General features: G+C 40.9%; 1 protein-coding gene across 1 annotated transcript in view; it reads left to right on the top strand.

Moving 5' to 3' along the window:
• The window catches only part of heatr1 (HEAT repeat containing 1), a 66,912-nt gene that overhangs the window by 36,280 nt on the left and 6,770 nt on the right, over window positions 1-23,862 (top strand). The window contains exons 29-41 of the mRNA XM_061876043.1: window positions 830-958; window positions 1,031-1,255; window positions 5,537-5,666; window positions 7,575-7,765; window positions 10,658-10,713; window positions 10,795-10,918; window positions 11,000-11,140; window positions 16,676-16,983; window positions 19,808-19,958; window positions 20,021-20,185; window positions 20,243-20,377; window positions 20,443-20,547; window positions 20,614-20,776. Coding sequence (XP_061732027.1) covers window positions 830-958; window positions 1,031-1,255; window positions 5,537-5,666; window positions 7,575-7,765; window positions 10,658-10,713; window positions 10,795-10,918; window positions 11,000-11,140; window positions 16,676-16,983; window positions 19,808-19,958; window positions 20,021-20,185; window positions 20,243-20,377; window positions 20,443-20,547; window positions 20,614-20,776 — 2,023 coding nt within the window. The remainder of the gene's footprint in view (window positions 1-829; window positions 959-1,030; window positions 1,256-5,536; window positions 5,667-7,574; window positions 7,766-10,657; window positions 10,714-10,794; window positions 10,919-10,999; window positions 11,141-16,675; window positions 16,984-19,807; window positions 19,959-20,020; window positions 20,186-20,242; window positions 20,378-20,442; window positions 20,548-20,613; window positions 20,777-23,862) is intronic.

Genomic DNA, 23,862 nt, shown 5'->3' with positions numbered 1-23,862 from the left:
TATAGCCCCAAATCACAAATGTCTCAAAGGACTGCACAAACCATTACGACTACGACATCCTCGGAAGAACCCACAAAAGGGCAAGGAAAACTCACACCCAGTGGGCAGGGAGAATTCACATCCAGTGGGACGCCAGTGACAATGCTGACTATGAGAAACCTTGGAGAGGACCGCAGATGTGGGCAACCCCCCCCCTCTAGGGGACCGAAAGCAATGGGTCTAACATGATACTGTGAAAGTTCAATCCATAGTGGCTCCAACACAGCCGCGAGAATTCAGTTCAAGCGGATCCAAGACAGCAGCGAGAGTCCCGTCCACTGGAAACCATCTCAAGCGGAGGCGGATCAGCAGCGTAGAGATGTCCCCAACCGATACACAGGCGAGCGGTCCATCCTGGGTCCCGAGGAGCGGTCCATCCTGGGTCTCGACTCTGGACAGCCAGTACTTCATCCATGGTCATCGGACCGGACCCCCTCCACAAGGGAGGGGGGGACATAGGAGAAAAACGAAAAGAAAAGAAGCGGCAGATCAACTGGTCTAAAAAGGAGGTCTATTTAAAGGCTCGAGTATACAGATGAGTTTTAAGGTGAGACTTAAATGCTTCTACTGTTACCGGGAGGGCAACAGACGCAGAATTAAATTTGGCTCAATTTAGGAGAAACATTTGGGCTGTAATCTTGTACACTCTCCGGCACGCTCTGACCAAAGATTGCACGCCTCCTCTTTTTTTTGTGTATACCAGTCAGAATGTGTTTTGTATTTGGACTTTTTCACGGCATCTTTGGTGAAAAAAACAACAACTGACGTGCGGTTCCTTGTGTCCTCCCAGGAGAAGGTCCTGCACAACATCATGTCCATCTTCACCTTCATGGGCTCCAACATCATGCGACTGGACGACTCCTACAGCTTCAGAGTCATCGACAAGACCGTGGAGATGGTGATCCCGGCTCTGATCCAGGTGGGCGCATGGCAGGTTTGCTCCCGTTAAACCTAGATCTGATCTTCCTGTGTCTCCGCCCCTCCCCCCCAGGCCAGCGGCCTATCAGGCGACAGTCCGTCGGCTCACATGGACGCCGCGGTGACCAGGATCGTGCACGTGTTTGCCGACGCGCTCCCTCACGTTCCCGAGCATCGGCGGCTGCCCGTCCTCACTAAGCTGGTGACCACGCTGGGCCCGGACCGCTTCCTCTGGGTCCTAATGCTCCTCCTGTTCAAGCTTCACGTCACTCAGGTCGCCAGCTCGCAGAGTGAAAAGGCAAGATCTTTTTTTCTTTTTCTACATCAAAGTAGGGCGGAAAGCTGAATCACAATCAGGGTTGTCCCCATGCCAATATTTTAGTACCGCTACCAAAATGTATTTCAACACTTTTCAAAATAAAAGGGCATTATTGGCTTTATTTGAACAAAAAAATCTTAGTGTACATAAAACATGTTTATTGTAATTTAGTCCTTAAATAAAATGTTGAACATATTAGACAATTTGTCTTTTAGTAGTAAGAAAACAATCTGTCTATCTGTGTTGGCCCTGCGATGAGGTGGCGACTTGTCCAGGGTGTACGCCGCCTTCCGCCCATTGTAGCTGAGATAGGCGCCAGCGCCCCCCGCGACCCCAAAAGGGAATAAGCGGTAGAAAATGGATGGATGGAAAACAAACAAAGACTTCTAATTAGTCTGCTGAGGTATGCAGTAATATAGTGTGTCATTTATACACCTATTTTGTCAACACCATGAGGGACAAACTATAAAAAATAGTTATGAACCACTTGTTCATTTACTGTTAATATCTGCTTATTTGCGGCCGGGGGTTAATTCATTTAAAACCTCTTCTCAAAGCCATGCGGTAAATTCAGGCCTGCGCTTATAGTTTTGAGTGTGATGTAAGGATACCATCATGAAAAGCACATTTGATAAAAAAACGTTCTTATGTTCTTACCTTTACTTATAAATGAAGTCCATGCGCAGCTCCTTCTGATCAAAAGCATCGATAACTTGTTTATAGAAGTCTTCCTTATCTTTCTTCAGTTTTAAAAGTCTCTCTGTCTCGATGAAGATCTTCCTTTATTACCTCCTGCTTCCATTGAAAGTCCAGTTTAGAAAACTGTTTTGTTTTAGATATGTAATCCTCCATGTTAAAAGTGCAAGCGAGAGGAAAAAATGAACGATCGCTGCTCACTCTTGCTGCTTGTTGTCACTTCTTCTGCAGCCGAGTAGTCGCAAGAAGGATCACTAGCGCCCTCTACCACCAGGAGGCGGGAGTCATTTAATGACTCATATTTGACACACGTAGCTACGGTATATTAATAAAACATAGCTGCTCACTGTTCTTTTTAGCATATTCATTAGCTTGGACCTTAAATCCTACTGAATAGCTCTTAATCTTCTTCCCTTTATGCGATTTAAAATGATTGAAATCAGCTTCCTCCATTTTAAAAATGATGACAGGTGAAGTGTCACTCGTGACGTGACGAGTTTGACCCGGCGGAAATTCTAGACATGCTCTAATAAAAAAAATATTTAGCGAAACGAGTTTGACCCGCCGTTAATCCTGAGCCGGCGGTAATGCTAAGCATGCGCTAATTATTTTGCAAAACGAGTTTGACCCGGTAGTAATTCTAGGCAGGCGCATACTATATACCCGGCGGCAATTCAAGGAAATACAGTAATCATTTATTCTTCTCTTCTTTGATACTTTACATTAGTTTTGGATGATACCACACATTTAGGTATCAATCCGATACCAAGTAGTTACAGGATCATACATTGGTCATATGCAAAGACATATTTCCTGAGTTTATAAACATATTATGAATTTAAAAAAAGGAAAAAAGATTGTGTGACAATAAAAAATATCGATGTAATCATAGTAGTATCAACTAGATACACTATTGTACTTGGTATCATTACAGTAGATGTCAGGTGTAGATACACACACGGTGTTGTGACGCCGGTAAACTATTGTATCCTGCTACGGTGTGTAGTGAAGCATGTTTAGCTCTTCTGCGTCCTCCAGTGGTAATACTACTTGTAAGAAACATACTTTATTTGCTGCCATGGAGAAGAAGATTAGTGATTTTAGAAGTACTGTATTTCCTTGAATTGCTTCCGGGGCGTTAATTATTTTAAAACATCTTCTCACTCCGGCAGTTACCAAAGGCATGCAGTAAAAATTTGAGTGTGATGTAAGCTTGGACCTTAAATCCTACTGAATAGCTTTTAATCTTCTTCCCTTTATGCGATTTCAAATTATTGAAATCAGCCTCCTCTAATTTGAAAATGATGACAGGGGAAGTGTCACTCGTGACGTTACGAGTTTGACCCGCCGGTAATACTAAGCATGCGCTAATTATCTTGCGAAGCGAGTTTTACCTGGCAGTAATTCAAGGCAGGCGCATACTATATGCCCTCCGGCAATTCAAGGAAATACGGTAGTTAAAACACTGCAGACTGTGGATGGACATTAGCCGCTAACGAACTAGCCAAGTCTTAAAGCACCTCTTTCTGAGGGTGTTTCAGTGTTATAACTTGTAAGTCCTCTGTGATTGTGCGCTGCCGAACATGCTCCTCTGCTTGTAAAACCAGCGATGTCATGATGTGACGTCGCGCCATCATGCCTGGGAACTGGTACTTAAACAATATAGTACCCTTTTTGATTCATTAATAACACAATACTATACCAATACCGGTATACTGTACAACCTATCCATCCATCATCTTCCGCTTATCCGAGGTCGGGTCGCGGGGGCAACAGCCTAAGCAGGGAAGCCCAGACTTCCCTCTCCCCAGCCACTTCGTCTAGCTCTTCCCGGGGGATCCCGAGGCGTTCCCTGGCCAGCCGGGAGACATAGTCTTCCCAACGTGTCCTGGGTCTTCCCTGTGGCCTCCTACCAGCTGGACGTGCCCTAAACACATCCCTAGGGAGGTGTTCGGGTGGCATCCTGACCAGATGCCCGAACCACCTCATCTGGCTCCTCTCCATGTGGAGGAGCAGCGGCTTTATGTTGAGTTCCTCCCGGATGGCAGAGCTTCTCACCCTATCTCTAAGGGAAACTCATTTCGGCCGTTTGTACCCGTGATCTTATCCTTTCGGTCATGACCCAAAGCTCATGACTATAGGTGAGGATGGGAACGTAGATCGACCGGTAAATTGAGAGCTTTGCCTTCCGGCTCAGCTCCTTCTTCACCACAACGGATCGATACAACGTCCGCATTACTGAAGACGCCGCACCGATCCGCCTGTCGATCTCACGATCCACTCTTCCCTCACTCGTGAACAAGACTCCTAGGTACTTGAACTCCTCCACTTGGGGCAGGGTCTCCTCCCCAACCCGGAGATGGCACTCCACCCTACTGTACAACCCTAATCACAATATAAGTGTTTTGTATCGTTCGATATCGATAGTTATTGATTTTTTAAAAACATTTTTATGACCTGTGGAAAATAAGGAGCAGAAGAAAAATGTATTAAATGCACACATTTTTATTTCAAATGTAACTTTCCTCTGATTATAATTACCTCAGCTGTCAAGGCAGAAAGGAAATGTCACTCAATGTAAACAAAATAGTAAAATCACATTGAAAACTTAACAATAATCTCTTAAAATGATGGTGCAAAAATCGTGAATATATAAGAAAAGCTTCATAAAGTGTAAGAAAATTGTGCAAAGGTTGAAATTGTACACATAGAGAAACCTGAGAAGTATTTTCTGCAGGTTTAGTGGCAGGAAGTTACAGCTGTGCTCTAAAGGGTGAGCTCAGGTCTTCAAGACCTACCTCTTCTCGCTGGCCTTTAACCTGAGCTGAGCCCGCCTACTAGGCCACCATTTCTAGACCCCCCCATTTTCAATTTGTCACACTTTTGTTATTTCATTATTTCTATCTTGCAATTTTACTTTTTATTTCAACCCTTTTACTGTATTGCTTTTGCACTTTCTTGTTTAGCTCATCCATTGTTTATGTTCTTTGTTTGTTTTTTTGCTCAATGCTTTTTAACCTGTAAAGCACTTTGGTCCAATTTAAAAATGGATGTAAAGGTGCTATATAAATAAACTTGACTTAACCTAAGGTGGTGTGGTTCTAGCGCTCTGGCCTCGCATCATGTGCAGACCACCTGGGTCTGACTACGGTCCCTTTTGGAAAAAAAAACATAACCTGACTTTTCCCTTTTATCCACAATTTCTGCATTATTTACTTTTTCTTCTCACTCCACGCAAAAAATCAACCAAACGTGATAGTCGATGCTGTCACCTGATTGGCTGTCAGCGTGTCACGTGATCAGTCCTTGCGTTGCTCGGTTACCAGACAGTGAGTGCCTTTGTCCATGCAACCAACCTTTCTTCCATACTTCTGCTTTTTACCCGATGACGAAGAAAATGATCGATTATTTTATGAAACACATTTTTATTGGTATTATGTATCGCGATATAGATTGATGTGACTTTATAGGCCGGCCCTACATCAAAGCATTGTGTCAATGGCCATTCTTCCCGTGTTCCACCTGCGCACAGTAATGAAGGTGTTCTCCATTTTCCTTCTTCAGGAAGAAGCCCTGGAGCGAGATGTAGACTTCTGGATCTCAGTGTGCTGTCACTTTGAGGTGGCTGAGCAGCTCACCTCTCTCATCAACATCCTCAACTTTCTCATGCAGCTGCCGGACGACAAGGACGAGGGTGAGAAATGTTGGTTTCCTTAATCTTTTCCTCTCTTTGTAACTGCAGCGTTTCCTCTAAGTTGACACTTTTATTGAATTTAATTGAATTGAACTTGACACAAACATCCTGTTAAGGGCTTTTCACATTAAGGTTCACAACAATAAAATGCAGAATGTCTTTTGTTCCTATTTCATTGAAATTATATTTATCTGAAATGCAATGGAATAGTTATATCAACTGTGTCTAATTAATACAAAAATAACAATACGGTCCCTTAGGCCGGCAATTAATTGATTAAAAAAAGGCTTTGATTTATATTTTGTGGCTTCAATTAATCGTTTGAGCCTAATTAATAATAATGGATAAAATGTGGACCACATAAAATAAGGTAAAACAAGTTAAATAAACAAATCAAACAAATTAGAGGTTAAATATTAAAGCAAAGGGTAAACAGGAGTTAAAATAAGGTTTATGTTAAAAGTTGGTCAATAGAAGGCATAATTAGGTTTGAAAAGGTAGATCGAAGTTAAGTAGATTATAGATAAAAGTTAAACGATTAGGGGTAAATATAATGTAAAACTAGATAAATAAAGGGTAGAATGTATATACAAGGTAAATACTATGTAAAAGAAGATGAAGGGTAAATCAAATGTTAGGAAAAAGTTAAAGGAATGTAAATATAAGAAAAAAGAAGATAAATAAAAGGTAGAAGGTTGATAAAAGGTAAATAAAATTTAAATGAAAGGTTAAAAAAGGTATGAATAGTAGGTAAAAGGTGGTAAATAAAAGGTATAATTAGGTTTAAAAAAGGTAGATCAAAGTTAAGTAGATTGTAAATAAAAGTTAAATAGATGCTCAGAGGTAAATATAATGTAAAACAAGGTAAATACAAGGTAGAGTGTATATATGTAAGTTAAATACTAGCTGTATACAATGTAAAACAAGGTAAATACAAGGTAGAGTGTGTATATGTAAGTTAAATACTAGCTGTATACAATGTAAAACAAGGTAAAGGGTAAATAATATGTTAGGAAAAAGTTAAAGGAATGTAAATAAAATAAAAAATAAGGTAAAAGAGGGTAAATGAAGGATAAATAAAAGGTAGATAAAAGGTTAATAAAAGGTAAATAGAATTTAAATGACAGGTTAAAAAGGTATAGATATAAGGTAAAAGACAGTAAATAGAAGGTTGGTAAATGAAATTAATGATTTAAAAAAAGATATTAATAGAAGGTAAATAAAAGGTAAAAGCAGGGAGGTAGACGAAGGTAAATAGAAGGTAAACAAACATAGGTAAAAGGTAAGAAGTGCAAATGAAAGGTAAAAGAAGTTAAATAAAAGGTTAAATATTTAGAAGTTTAATAAAAAGTAAAATATGGTAAGTACAAGGTAGATAGAGGGTTAATAGAAGGTAAATGAAAGGTTAAATATGTAAATAGAGGGTAAAAAAAAAAGGTTTAAAGAAAGTAAAAAAAAAGTAAAAGAAAGTAATGAAAGTTATGGCAAGTAGAAAAATTTCCCTAAAATATGCATGGGGCGGCATAGCTCGGTTGGTAGAGTGGCCGTGTCAGCAACTTCAGGGTTGCAGGTTCGATTCCCGCTTCCGCCATTCTAGTCACTGCCGTTGTGTCCTTGGGCAAGACACTTTACCCACCTGCTCCCAGTGCCACCCACACTGCTTTAAATGTAACTTAGATATTGGGTTTCACTATGTAAAGCGCTTTGAGTCACTAGAGAAAAGCGCTATATAAATATAATACAATAATTCAATAAAGCCGATAAAGTGTGTTTTATATGATTCATGGATAGATGAGTAAAATAATTGCTAGCTGCAGCCCTGGGGGTCCTACTTCACCCACCTTGGGCCCCTGGAGGGAGCAGGAGAGGTGAGAGGTGAGGGAAACTAACCAGCTGCATGCCCTGCAGCTGCCACAAAACACCCCCGCCCCCGGCCAGGAGGGCAGAAGATGAAGAAGAAGAAGAAGGAGGACGAGGAGGAGGTGGAGGAGGTGATCTTCAGCGTGGACGCTCACAGCAGCAAAGATCTCAGACACTTCAAGTTCCTCTCAGTCTCCTTCTTGGCTCAGCTGCTGGCCTCAGACACCTTCATCGGGAAGGTAAGACTTGGACTTGTTTTTATTCTTACATTGGCCCCTGGCAAACATCTACTTATTATTACATTGGCCCCTGGCATACATCTACTTATTATTACATTGGCCCCTGGCATACATGTACTTATTATTACATTGGCCCCTGGCATACATGTACTTATTATTACATTGGCCCCTGGCATACATGTACTTATTATTACATTGGCCCGGGCATACATGTACTTATTATTACATTGGCCCCTGGCAAACATGTACTTATTATTACATTGGCCCCTGGCATACATGTACTTATTCTTACATTGGCCCCTGGCATACATGTACTTATTCTTACATTGGCCCCTGGCAAACATGTACTTATTATTACATTGGCCCCTGGCATACATGTACTTATTCTTACATTGGCCCCTGGCATACATGTACTTATTCTTACATTGGCCCCTGGCAAACATGTACTTATTATTACATTGGCCCCTGGCATACATGTACTTATTCTTACATTGGCCCCTGGCATACATGTACTTATTATTACATTGGCCCCTGGCATACATCTACGTATTATTACATTGGCCCCTGGCATACATGTACTTATTCTTACATTGGCCCCTGGCATACATGTACTTATTCTTACATTGGCCCCTGGCATACATGTACTTATTCTTACATTGGCCCCTGGCAAACATGTACTTATTATTACATTGGCCCCTGGCATACATCTACTTATTCTTACATTGGCCCTTGGCATACATGTATTTATTATTACATTGGCCCTTGGCATACATTTATTTGTTATTACTTTGGACCTAGGCATACATTTATTTATTATTACATTGGCTCCTGGCATATACTTTTATTTATTATTACATTGGCCCTTGGCATACATTTATTTATTATTATATTGTCCCTTGGCATACATGTATTTATTATTAAATTGGCCCCTGGCATACATGTACTTATTCTTACATTGGCCCCTGGCATACATCTACTTATTATTACATTGGCCCCTGGCATACATGTACTTATTACATTGGCCCCTGGCATACATGTACTTATTATTACATTGGCCCCTGGCATGCATGTACTTATTATTACATTGGCCCCTGGCATACATGTACTTATTCTTACATTGGCCCCTGGCATACATGTACTTATTATTACATTGGCCCCTGGCATTCATGTACTTATTACATTGACCCCTGGCATACATGTACTTATTATTACATTGGCCCCTGGCATGCATGTACTTATTATTACATTGGCCCCTGGCATGCATGTACTTATTATTACATTGGCCCAGGCATACATGTACTTATTCTTACATTGGCCCCTGGCATACATGTACTTATTATTACATTGGCCCCTGGCATACATGTACTTATTATTACATTGGCCCCTGGCATACATCTACTTATTATTACATTGGCCCCTGGCATACATGTACTTATTCTTACATTGGCCCCTGGCATACATGTACTTATTATTACATTGGCCCCTGGCATACATGTACTTATTATTACATTGGCCCCTGGCATACATGTACTTATTCTTACATTGGCCCCTGGCATACATCTACTTATTATTACATTGACCCCTGGCATACATGTACTTATTATTACATTGGCCCCTGGCATACATGTACTTATTACATTGGCCCCTGGCATACATGTACTTATTATTACATTGGCCCCTGGCATACATGTACTTATTATTACATTGGCCCCTGGCATGCATGTACTTATTATTACATTGGCCCCTGGCATTCATGTACTTATTACATTGGCCCCTGGCATACATGTACTTATTATTACATTGGCCCCTGGCATTCATGTACTTATTATTACATTGGCCCCTGGCATACATGTACTTATTATTACATTGGCCCCTGGCATACATGTACTTATTACATTGGCCCGGGCATACATGTACTTATTCTTACATTGGCCCCCGGCATATACTTTGATTTATTATTAAATTGGCCCTTGGCATATTGTGAATATACGTGAATTTAATATTACATTGGCCCTTGGCATACATTTATTTATTATTACATTGGCCCTTGGCATACATTTATTTATTATTACTTTGGACCTAGGCATACTTTTATTTATTATTACATTGGCCCTTGGCATACATTTATTTATTATTAATTTGGCCCTTGGCATATATTTATTTCATCTTACATTGGCCCTTGGAATACATTTATTTAATTACTTTTTTGGCAAAGTAACAAGTAGATATAATTACTTTTTGAAATTAATTAACTACATTTGTTCAACAGTAATTACATCACTAATTCAATTACTCTTTTGGCAAAGTAACTTTTTTTAAGGAAATATTCCAAACACTGACACTATCTTTGTCTAAGTGAGTGGCAGATATTTAACTAAAATATATATATATATATTTAATTTATTTTTTTAAGTAAACCAATAATTACTTTCCCTGAGTCATTATTTACATTTCTTAAAAAATAATACATCTCTAATTAATTAACTTTTTTGGGCAAAGTAACTAATGGCTTTTTTTGAGGAAATATTCCAAACACTGACACTATCTTCGTCTATGTGAGTGGCAGATATTTAATGAAATTATTTATTTATTTATTTATTTTTAAGTAAACAAATAATTACTTTTGCTAAAAAGTAGTTACATGACGAATTTATTTACTTTTTTGGCGAAGTAAGTGTAGTTACTTTTTTTAAGTAACTTTCCAAAAACTGTTCATCCACTATCTTTGTCTCTGCGGGTGGAGGCGGGGCCACACAGAAATTGAAATGATCCGGATCATCCCCAAAACGTAATCACTTGTTTTGTCTGACATTTCCTAGAAGTTGGATGAACAGCTGCATATTGGTAAGGAACCGGGCAATGATCACCTGACCTCCATGTTTGTTGTCGCAGGTGGCGGACGTGCGCGAGGATGACGGCGCTGGAGTTCTCCAGGAGCTTCAGCAGCGGTCAGTTTGGTTGCTAGCCAAGAAATGAAAGGAAAAACTAAACTTGACTTAAGTGAAACCAACTTGATGAAATCCACGCAGGCTGCTGGAGGAGAACCTGCGTTACATCAACGCCGTGGCTCGCTGCGTGGAGGACAACGCCGACAAACCCACTGCGAAGTTCTGGAGAGTTCTGCTGAACAAAACCTACGACGTTCTGGACAAGGTGGGTGGACGCCTTCGCCGTGCCGCCACTCGGCAGCAAGAAGCGAGGCGACACTCTAATGTTCCCTTCCTCCTTGTCCAGGTGAACGCCCTGCTGCCCGCCGACACCTTCATCACCGTGATGAGGGGGCTGATGGCCAACCGGCTGCCGTCCGTCAGGAGGAAGGCCATGGAGCTGCTCAACAACAAACTGCAGCACAGGACGCAGTGGGCGGAGCGACAGGTGAGCCATGTCACGATACGCCATATACTTCTCCATATTTTGCCTTAGCCTTTGAATGAACACTTGATGCATATAATGACAGCAGTATGATGATTCTATGTGTCTGCATTCAAACATTCTTCTTCAAACTTTTAAACTTTCATGCAGAGGGAAATCACAACTAAAAGTGTATTTATGAAACAGTTATTAAGCAGTGGCACGAACAGAAAGTGCAAGATTGTCAGAGACATTTTAAAACAAGCTAATACTGCAATTTTGTGCATGATGTCACTAAGATGACATATCAAAACAACACTAAATTAAAGTGCACTTTTTGTAGAAATCGCCACTACAATAGTTTAAAACAAAGTGCACTTTTGTGCATGATGTCACTAAGATGACATATCAAAACAACACTAAATTAAAGTGCACTTTTTGTACAGAACGCCACTAAAATAGTTTAATACAAAGTGCACTTTTGTGCATGATGTCACAAAGATGACACAACAAAAAAACACTAAATTAAAGTGCACTTTTGTGCATGATGTCACTAAGATGACATATCAAAACAACACTAAATTAAAGTGCACTTTTTGTACAGAACGCCACTACAATAGTTAAAAACAAAGTGCGCTTTTGTGCATGATGTCACTAAGATGACATATCAAAACAACACTAAATTAAAGTGCTCTTTTTGTACAGAACCCCACTACAATAGTTTAAAACAAATAAAGTGCACTTTTGTGCATGATGTCACTAAGATGACATATCAAAACAACACTAAATTAAAGTGCACTTTTTGTACAGAACGCCACTACAATAGTTTAAAACAAAGTGCACTTTTGTGCATAATGTCACTAAGATGACATCAAAACAACACTAAATTAAAGTGCACTTTTTGTACAGAACGCCACTACAATAGTTTAAAACAAAGTGCACTTTTGTGCATGATGTCACTCAGATGACATATCAAAACAACACTAAATTAAAGTGCACTTTTTGTACAGAACACCACTACAATAGTTTAGTACAAAGTGCACTTTTGTGCATGATGTCACCAAGATGACATATCAAAACAACACTAAATTAAAGTGCACTTTTTGTACAGAACACCACTACAATAGTTTAGTACAAAGTGCACTTTTGTGCATGATGTCACCAAGATGACATATCAAAACAACACTAAATTAAAGTGCACTTTTTGTACAAAACGCCAATACAATAGTTTAAAACAAAGTGCACTTTTGTGCATGTCACTAAGATGACATCAAAACAACACTAAATTAAAGTGCACTTTTTGTACAGAACGCCACTACAATAGTTTAAAACAAAGTGCACTTTTGTGTATAATGTCACAAAGATGACACATCAAAACAACACTAAATTAAAGTGCACTTTTTGTACAGAACACCACTACAATAGTTTAGTACAAAGTGCACTTTTGTGCATGATGTCACCAAGATGACATATCAAAACAACACTAAATTAAAGTGCACTTTTTGTACAGAACACCACTACAATAGTTTAGTACAAAGTGCACTTTTGTGCATGATGTCACCAAGATGACATATCAAAACAACACTAAATTAAAGTGCACTTTTTGTACAAAACCCCACTACAATAGTTTAAAACAAAGTGCACTTTTGTGCATGATGTCACTAAGATGAAATATCAAAACAACACTAAATTAAAGTGCACTTTTTGTACAAAACGCCACTACAATAGTTTAAAACAAAGTGCACTTTTGTGCATGACGTCACTAAGATGACATATCAAAACAACACTAAATTAAAGTGCACTTTTTGTACAGAACGCCACTACAATAGTTTAAAACCAATAAAGTGCACTTTTGTGCATGATGTCACTAAGATGACACATCAAAACAACACTAAATTAAAGTGCACTTTTTGTACAGAACGTCACTACAATAGTTTAATACAAAGTGCACTTTTGTGCATGATGTCACGAAGAGGACATATCAAAACAACACTAAATTAAAGTGCACTTTTTGTACAGAACGCCACTACAATAGTTTAAAACAAAGTGCACTTTTGTGCATGATGTCACTAAGATGACATATCAAAACAACACTAAATTAAAGTGCTCTTTTTGTACAGAACCCCACTACAATAGTTTAAAACAAATAAAGTGCACTTTTGTGCATGATGTCACTAAGATGACATATCAAAACAACACTAAATTAAAGTACACTTTTTGTACAGAACGCCACTACAATAGTTTAAAACAAAGTGCACTTTTGTGCATAATGTCACTAAGATGACATATCAAAACAACACTAAATTAAAGTGCACTTTTTGTACAAAACCCCACTACAATAGTTTAAAACAAAGTGCACTTTTGTGCATGATGTCACTAAGATGAAATATCAAAACAACACTAAATTAAAGTGCACTTTTTGTACAAAACGCCACTACAATAGTTTAAAACAAAGTGCACTTTTGTGCATGATGTCACTAAGATGACATATCAAAACAACACTAAATTAAAGTACACTTTTTGTACAGAACACCACTACAATAGTTTAATACAAAGTGCACTTTTGTGCATGATGTCACTAAGATGACATATCAAAACAACACTAAATTAAAGTGCACTTTTTGTACAGAACGCCACTACAATAGTTTAAAACAAAGTGCACTTTTGTGCATGATGTCACTAAGATGACATATCAAAACAACACTAAATTAAAGTGCACTTTTTGTACAGAACGCCACTACAATAGTTTAAAACAAAGTGCACTTTTGTGCATGATGTCACTAAGATGACATATCAAAACAACACTAAATTAAAGTGCACTTTTTGTACAGAACGCCACTACAATAGTTTCAAACAAAGTGCACTTTTGTGCATAATGTCACTAAGATGACATATCAAAACAACACTAAATTAAAGTGCTCTTTTTGTACAGAACCCCACTACAATAGTTTAAAACAAATAAAGTGCACTTTTGTGCATGATGTCACAAAGATGACACATCAAAAAAACACTAAATTAAAGTGCACTTTTTGTACAGAACACCACTACAATAGTTTAATACAAAGTGCACTTTTGTGCATGATGTCACTAAGATGACATATCAAAACAACACTAAATTAAAGTGCACTTTTTGTACAGAACGCCACTACAATAGTTTAAAACAAATAAAGTGCACTTTTGTGCATAATGTCACTAAGATGACATATCAAAACAACACTAAATTAAAGTGCACTTTTTGTACAGAACGCCACTACAATAGTTTAAAACAAATAAAGTGCACTTTTGTGCATAATGTCACTAAGATGACATATCAAAACAACACTAAATTAAAGTGCACTTTTTGTACAGAACGCCACTACAATAGTTTAATACAAAGTGCACTTTTGTGCATGATGTCACAAAGATGACATATCAAAACAACACTAAATTAAAGTGCACTTTTTGTACAGAACGCCACTACAATAGTTTAATACAAAGTGCACTTTTGTGCATGATGTCACAAAGATGACATATCAAAACAACACTAAATTAAAGTGCACTTTTTGTACAGAACGCCACTACAATAGTTTAAAACAACATGCACTTTTGTGCATGTCACTAAGATGACATCAAAACAACACTAAATTAAAGTGCACTTTTTGTACAAAACGCCAATACAATAGTTTAAAACAAAGTGCACTTTTGTGCATAATGTCACTAAGATGACATATCAAAACAACACTAAATTAAAGTGCACTTTTTGTACAAAACGCCAATACAATAGTTTAAAACAAAGTGCACTTTTGTACATGATGTCACTAAGATGACATATCAAAACAACACTAAATTAAAGTGCACTTTTTGTACAGAACGCCACTACAATAGTTTAATACAGAGTTCACTTTTGTGCATAATGTCACTAAGATGACATATCAAAACAACACTAAATTAAAGTGCACTTTTTGTACAAAACGCCAATACAATAGTTTAAAACAAATAAAGTGCACTTTTGTGCATAATGTCACAAAGATGACATATCAAAACAACACTAAATTAAAGTGTACTTTTTGTACAGAACGCCACTACAATAGTTTAATACAAAGTGCACTTTTGTGCATGATGTCACTAAGATGACATATCAAAACAACACTAAATTAAAGTGCACTTTTTGTACAGAACGCCACAACAATAGTTTAAAACAAAATGCACTTTTGTGCATGATGTCACAAAGATGACACATCAAAAAAACACTAAATTAAAGTGCACTTTTTGTACAGAACGCCAATACAATAGTTTAAAACAAAGTGCACTTTTGTGCATAATGTCACTAAGATGACATATCAAAACAACACTAAATTAAAGTGCACTTTTTGTACAGAACGCCACTACAATAGTTTAAAACAACATGCACTTTTGTGCATGTCACTAAGATGACATCAAAACAACACTAAATTAAAGTGCACTTTTTGTACAGAACGCCACTACAATAGTTTAAAACAAAGTGCACTTTTGTGCATAATGTCACTAAGATGGCATATCAAAACAACACTAAATTAAAGTGCTCTTTTTGTACAGAACCCCACTACAATAGTTTAAAACAAATAAAGTGCACTTTTGTGCATGATGTCACTAAGATGACATATCAAAACAACACTAAATTAAAGTGCACTTTTTGTACAGAACGTCACTACAATAGTTTAATACAAAGTGCACTTTTGTGCATGATGTCACGAAGAGGACATATCAAAACAACACTAAATTAAAGTGCACTTTTTGTACAGAACGCCACTACAATAGTTTAAAACAAAGTGCACTTTTGTGCATAATGTCACAAAGATGACATATCAAAACAACACTAAATTAAAGTGCACTTTTTGTACAGAACGCCACTACAATAGTTTAATACAAAGTGCACTTTTGTGCATGATGTCACAAAGATGACACATCAAAACAACACTAAATTAAAGTGTACTTTTTGTACAGAACGCCACAACAATAGTTTAAAACAAAATGCACTTTTGTGCATGATGTCACAAAGATGACACATCAAAACAACACTAAATTAAAGTGCACTTTTTGTACAGAACGCCACTACAATAGTTTAAAACCAATAAAGTGCACTTTTGTGCATGATGTCACACAAGATATTTCATTAAGTGTCAAATAAAAATACTGTATTTTTTGGACTATAAGTCGCAGTTTTTTTTTTATAGTTTGGCCGGGGGTGCGACTTATACTCCGGAGCGACTTATGTGTGAAATTATTCACACATTACCGTAAAATATCAAATAATATTATTTATCTCATTCGCGGAAGAGACTTAGAAAATGTCAGCAATCGTCACACACACGTCAACCAATAAGAATTCAGCGGGGGAGGGTCATTGCAGAAGTGCATTGTGGGTCATGGAATGCTAACTGCTATATGCTACTGCCGTAGCTATTAAATTGGATCATTTCATCGTTGGCGGTAACTTATAAAAACTGAGAAGGGCTGAACAAAAATGGCACCGAACTTCACACAGGTACAAAGTGCACCTTAGCGAGAGGAAGACGGCATCAAAGTGTCTCTCTCCCGCAGATCAGCGCTCTCTTAGAGCTCGTCGGCGACCTCCTCGCCGTAGTGGGCAAAAGTAGCGGGGCGGCCGCGCAGGAGGCAGAGGCAGAGGCGGAGCAGACCATCAACCGGCAGACGGCGCTCTACAGCCTCAAGCTGCTCTGCCGCAACTTTGGCTCCGCCCACCAGGAGGCGTTCCTCCCCGTCCTTCTGCACGCCACGGAGGTCGCCTCGTCGCCGCTAGAGGAGAAGAACGTGATGGCGAGCGCGTTGCTCTGCGTCGCCGAGGCGGTCGGCGCCCTCAAAGCCCTCGCCATCCCGCTGCTGCCCAGGTGAGCACTTCATGTCTTTGGAGGTGGGAGGGGCCTATCCCCAGGTGCATGTCTATGGAAGAGGGAGGGGCCTATCTCCAGGCACATCTTTGGAGGCGGGAGGGGCCTATCCCCAGGTGCATGTCTTTGGAGGTGGGAGGGGCCTATCCCCAGGTGCATGTCTATGGAAGAGGGAGGGGCCTATCCACAGGTGCATGTCTTTGGAGGTGGGAGTGGCCTATATCCAGGCACATGTCTTCGGAGGTGGGAGGGGCCTATCCGCAGGTGCATGTCTTTGGAGGTGGGAGGGGCCTATCCCCAGGTGCATGTGTTTGGAGGTGGGAGGGGCCTATCTCCAGGTACATGTCTTTGGAGGTGGGAGGGGCCTATCCCCAGGTGCATGTCTTTGGAGGTGGGAGGGGCCTACCCCCAGGTGCCTGTCTTTGGAGGTGGGAGGGGCCTATCCCCAGGTGCATGTGTTTGGAGGTGGGAGGGGCCTTTCCCCAGGTGCATGTCTTTGGAGGTGGGAGGGGCCGATCCCCAGGTGCATGTCTTTGGAGGTGGGAGGGGCCTATCCCCAGGTGCATGTCTTTGGAGGTGGGAGGGGCCTATCCGCAAGTGCATGTCTTTGGAGGTGGGAGGGGCCAATCCCCAGGTGCATGTCTTTGGAGGTGGGAGGGGCCAATCCCCAGGTGCATGTCTTTGGAGGTGGGAGGGGCCTATACCCAGGTGCATGTCTTTGGAGGTGGGAGGGGCCTATCTCCAGGCACATGTCTTTGGAGGTGGGAGGGGCCTATCCCCATGTGCATGTCTTTAGAGGTGGGAGGGGCCTATCCCCAGGTGCATGTCTTTGGAGGTGGGAGGGGCCTATCCCCAGGTGCGTGTCTTTGGAGGTGGGAGGGGCCTATCTCCAGGCACATGTCTTTGGAGGTGGGAGGGGCCTATCCCCAGGCGCATGTCTTTGGAGGTGGGAGGGTCCTATCCCCAGGTGCATGTGTTTGGAGGTGGGAGGGGCCTTTCCCCAGGTGCATGTCTTTGGAGGTGGGAGGGGCCTATCCCCAGGTGCATGTCTTTGGAGGTGGGAGGGGCCTATACCCAGGTGCATGTCTTTGGAGGTGGGAGGGGCCTATCCCCAGGTGCATGTCTTTGGAGGTGGGAGGGGCCAATCCCCAGGTGCATGTCTTTGGAGGTGGGAGGGGCCTATACCCAGGTGTATGTCTTTGGAGGTGGGAGGGGCCTATCTCCAGGCACATGTCTTTGGAGGTGGGAGGGGCCTATCCCCAGGTGCATGTCTTTAGAGGTGGGAGGGGCCTATCCCCAGGTGCATGTCTTTGGAGGTGGGAGGGGCCTATCCCCAGGTGCGTGTCTTTGGAGGTGGGAGGGGCCTATCTCCAGGCTTATGTCTTTGGAGGTGGGAGGGGCCTATCCCCAGGCGCATGTCTTTGGAGGTGGGAGGGGCCTATCCCCAGGTGCATGTGTTTGGAGGTGGGAGGGGCCTTTCCCCAGGTGCATGTCTTTGGAGGTGGGAGGGGCCTATCCCCAGGTGCATGTCTTTGGAGGTGGGAGGGGCCTATACCCAGGTGCATGTCTTTGGAGGTGGGAGGAAGCTGGAGCACCTGGATGGAACCCACGTAGTCATGGGTAGAACATGCAAACTCCACACTGAAAGATCTCGAGCCTGGGATTGAACTCAGGACTACTCGAGACCTCTGTATTGTGAGGCACATGCACTAACCCCTGTTCCCCCGTGCTGCCCCACCGTCAATATTTTTTCCCAAATATGTTGTGATATCTGACAAGCCATTTGTTAAGTTGACGTCTTTTCCGGTCCGCTCAGTTGCTTTCACAGCGGCACGTCCTTTACTTCTCGAAGTGCTGGTCACCCACAGTCCAGTTTTTGTCCTTCTTTCCTGGTACTGCTTTGTTTGTTTTGGCTACTGCAGCGATGGAGTTGCTCGACAAGCCTCCATCGGGAACAAGGAGCGCCACCAGTTTCATGATCAATCGTATCTGTAGTGGGAAAGTTGGGACTTGGACGTTTCCTATGCGTACTTGTCAAAACGTCCAATTTATTTCGGGATTCCATATTTTTTTTTTTTCCTGGCCCATTCCTTCGGTCTATTTTGGCCACGGCAGCGATGGAGTCGCTCGACAAGCCTCCGTCGGCAACACTAAGCGTGGGTTTACTAAAGAAGTGCTACCAGTTTCAAGATCAATCATATCTGCAAGTTGGGACTTGGACGTCTCCTATGCGTACATGAACTTGTCAAAACATCCAATTTTTGGTGGGATTACAGTTTTTGTTTTTCTTTCTTGGCGCATTCCTTCGGTCTATTTTGGGCACTGCAGCGATCGAGTCGCTCGACAAGCCTCCGTCCGCAACACTCGTAGCGTGGGTTCACTAAAGGAGTGCCACCAGTTTCATGATCAATCATATCTGTCGTGGGAAAGTTGGGACTTAGACGTTTCCTGTGCGTATTTGTCAAAACATCCAATTTTTTTCGGGATTCCAGTTTTTGCTTGGCGCATTCCTTTGGTCTATTTTATACGGAGTCGCTCGACAAGCGTCTGTCCGCCACACTCGGAGCGCCACCAGTTTCATGATCAATCAAATAACACAACATTTAGAGATGGACGAACATGAAGACGACAGAAAAGAAATCTCTGCCGAAAATGCAAACTTTGTGTAATGATCTTGACAAACATGAGATGATTATATTAGGAAAGAAGAGCAGGCAGACTCCAAATATGGCTGATGGGTCTCCTGGACTACTAACAATGGTCATCATCCCTGAAGAAGGGGGTGGGTGGATGTCCGGCGTGACGAGTGTGTGTTGCCCCGCAGGTTGATGCCGGCCGTGCTGCACGCGCTGAGCGACAGGAAGGAGCTGCTGGCCAACGAGATTTACCTGCTGAGCGCCGTCACCGCCCTGCACCGCGTCACCGAGACCCTGACGCACTTCATGAGCCCGTACCTGCAGGACACCGCCATACAGGTGCGCATCCTCGCCTTCCTCTGCCTTGAAGATGTCTCGGACTCATTTCCTGTCCCCGTCAGGTCTGCCGGCTGACGCCCGCGCTGGAGGATTCTCCGTCCTCCTCGTCCAGCCTGGTGTCCGTGCGTCTCCACTCCCTCAGGAGCTGCCTGGCCACCAAGCTGCCCCCCAGGGTCCTACTGCCCGTCCTCACCAGGTGCTTCAGCGTCCTGGTGGTGGACAGGAAGGTGAGTCGGGTGACCTTTCCACGCCGAGCAGGCGCTGACCTCGGGGCTTCCTCACAGGGCCAGCTGGGGGCGCTGATGAGCGTCCTGAAGGAGCACATCAGTCACATGGAGCGGGATCAGCTCAACTTCCACCAATCAGAGCTCACCGCCTTCTTCCTCGCCGCCCTGGACTTCCGAGCCGAACACTGCCAGGTGCGTTTGTCCGTCTGTCTGCCGCTCTTTTGTGGGCCGTCTGACGTCTGCGTGCGACCGTGCAGGGCGACCTGGCGAGCACGGCGCAGGTCGAGGGCAGCGTCATCGACTGTCTGGTCGCCATGGTGATGAAACTGTCCGAGGTCACGTTCCGACCGCTCTTCTTCAAGGTAAGGTGCACTTGCAGCATCTGTCGTCACGGAAACGCTCGCCCTGTCACCGTGTTTGTCCCTCAGCTGCTGGACTGGAGTAAGTCCGGGAGCAAGGAGCGCCTGCTGACCTTCGTCAGACTCGCCGACTGCATCGCCCAACGCCTCAAGGGTCTCTTCGTCCTCTTCGCCGGGAACCTGGTCAAGCCCTTCGCCGACCTGCTGCAGCAGACCAACGTCTCCAAGACAGGTGACGCCCCTTCCTGCCTGCTTTTATTTATTTATTGTTTTTATTGAACACCCAAACAGTATTAGGTAACAATTTTTGTTTTTATTGAACACACAAACAGTATTAAGTAACAATTTTTGTTTTTATTGAACACACAAACAGTATTAAGTAACAATTTTTGTTTTTATTGAACACACCAACTGTATTAAGTAACAATTCTTGTATTTATTAAACACACAAACAGTATTAAGTAACAATTCTTGTATTAATTGAACACACAAACAGTATTAAGTAACAATTCTTGTATTTATTAAACACACAAACAGTATTAAGTAACAATTCTGGTTTTTATTGAACACACAAACAGTATTAAGTAACAATTCTTGTATTTATTGAACACACAAACAGTATTAAGTAACAATTATTGTTTTTATTTAACACAGAAACAGTATTAAGTAAAAAATATTGTTTTTATTGAACACACAAACGGTATTAAGTAACAATTATTGTATTTATTGAACACAAACAGTATTGAGTAACAATTTTTGTTTTTATTGAACACACAAACAGTATTAAGTAACAATTATTGTTTTTATTTAACACACAAACAGTATTAAGTAAAAATTATTGTATTTATTGAACACAAACAGTACTAAGTAACAATTCTTGTATTTATTGAACACACAAACAGTATTAACAATTTTTTTTTTATTGAACACACAAACCGCAAGTAGTAACAATTCTTGTATTTATTGAACACACAAACAGTATTAAATAACAATTCTTGTTTTTATTGAACACACAAACGGCAATTAGTAACAATTATTGTATTTATTGAACACACAAACAGTATTAAGTAACAATTCTTGTTTTTATTGAACACACAAACAGTATTAAGTAAAAAATATTGTTTTTATTAAACACACAATCAGCAATTAGTTACAATTTTTGTTTTTATTGAACACACAAACAGTACTAAGTAACAATTCTTGTATTTATTGAACACACAAACAGTATTAACAATTTTTTTTTTATTGAACACACAAACCGCAAGTAGTAACAATTCTTGTATTTATTGAACACACAAACAGTATTAAATAACAATTCTTGTTTTTATTGAACACACAAACGGCAATTAGTAACAATTATTGTATTTATTGAACACACAAACAGTATTAAGTAACAATTCTTGTTTTTATTGAACACACAAACAGTATTAAGTAAAAAATATTGTTTTTATTAAACACACAATCAGCAATTAGTTACAATTCTTGTATTTATTGAACACACAAACAGTATTAAGTAAAAAATATTGTTTTTATTGAACACACAAACAGTAGTTAGTAACAATTATTGTAATTATTGAACACAAACAGTATTAAGTAAAAAATATAGTTTATATTGAACACACCAACAGCACTAAGTAACAATTCTTCTTCATACTGTATTAATATATGCTCATTTTAAACGTTCATGCAGAGAGGAAATTCACAACTAAGTCAATTACCAAAAGTGTATTTATTATATAGTTATTCAATCAATCAATGTTTATTTATATAGCCCGAAGTCACAAGTGTCTCAAAGGTGAATGATGTCACTAAGATGACATATCAAAACAACACTCAATTAAAGTGCACTTTTTGTACAGAATAATAGTTAAAAACAAATAAAGTGCACTTTTGTGCATGATGTCACACAAGATATTTCAATAAGTGTCAAATAAAAATGAGCTGCATAATAGGACATCAAATAGTGTATGTCCTTCGCTGTGTGGTAGGTTCCTGCAGACGTTATCTTTTTCTGTTGTTGACTTTTTCTTTCACACGGTGTTGATCTGGAAATGGTTGCTTGGGCATTTTGTGGGTGTGGCACCAGCTGGAGATGTTGACATGCGGAGTTTCAAGCAATCTTCATTCTCTAGCGGGTGACTTTTCAAATGATGCTACAAATTAGCAGTAATGTTACTTTTTGTAGCAACGCTTTTGCCCCACACTGGACAAATTACGGTTGTCTGTTCGATATTTTCCAGGCTTGACTGTGGGAGAGGGGTTAGTGCGTCTGCCTCAGGGTTCAATCTTTCTGTGTGGAGTTTGCATGTTCTCCCCGTGACTGCGTGGTTTCCCTCCGGGTACTCCGACTTCCTCCCACCTCCAAAGACATGCACCTGGGGATAGTTTGATTGGCAACACTAAATGGTCCCTAGAGTGTGAATGTTGTCTGTCTATCTGTGTTGGCCCTGCGATGAGGTGGTGACTTTTCCAGGGTGTACACTGCCTTCCGTCCGATTGTAGCTGAGATGGGCACCAGCGCCCCCCGCCACATTGAAGGGAATAGGTGGTAGAAATGGATGGATGGATGTTCGACATCTTCCCGCTTGAAGCCAAACCACCGCCAGACGATGGACCCCCTGCTGTTTTTCTTGGGAATTAAGTCTGCATTCATTTGTTACCAGATTGGCACTACAATAGTTTGACCCTGCCAAGCTGTACACAGTACAGGCACTAGACAACGGCACATTATTAGGGACCGATGTCCCTTTGGGACAGAGGACCCTATTGAATTTCTAAGGTTTTATTATTATTCTTTATTATTATACCGCCGCCTCTTGGAGCCGTATTTTGACCTCCTTAACATGCTTCACAACTCACCAAATTTGACACGCACATCAGGACTGGCGAAAATTGTGATTTAATCAAAACTCAAAATTGCGCTCTCGCGCTCCCTAGAAAGAAAACACAGACAAAACTGTGTGTAATTTCGAGTAGGAATGTTGTAGAAACATGAAACAAAAACCACTACATAGGTCTCAGTTAGACCTATATTTCATCCACTGAGACCCCCCGGCTAAAATCAACAGGAACTTTGCTATTCCCACTTCAATACAAAGGTTGGCTGAAAAATGTCGCTTTTTTTCAAACATTATCTCCTCTGAAGCCGTTTGTCGTTTTGGCTTCAAATAAGCACAGAAGAGAAATTGACCTTTCTGATTAAAAGTTAAAGAGAGATTTTTAATTACTACCCCGGTTTGGATTTTATGAGCCCGCAAAGAACCATTGCGCTGCTGCTTTTGTCACAAAATGGCGGCTTTCTGCTCAGACAAAACTGTA

The sequence above is a fragment of the Nerophis ophidion genome, linkage group LG17, assembly GCF_033978795.1.
Source record: "Nerophis ophidion isolate RoL-2023_Sa linkage group LG17, RoL_Noph_v1.0, whole genome shotgun sequence".
Classification (NCBI taxonomy): domain Eukaryota; kingdom Metazoa; phylum Chordata; class Actinopteri; order Syngnathiformes; family Syngnathidae; genus Nerophis; species Nerophis ophidion.
This window is presented reverse-complemented; position numbering and strand designations above follow the sequence as displayed.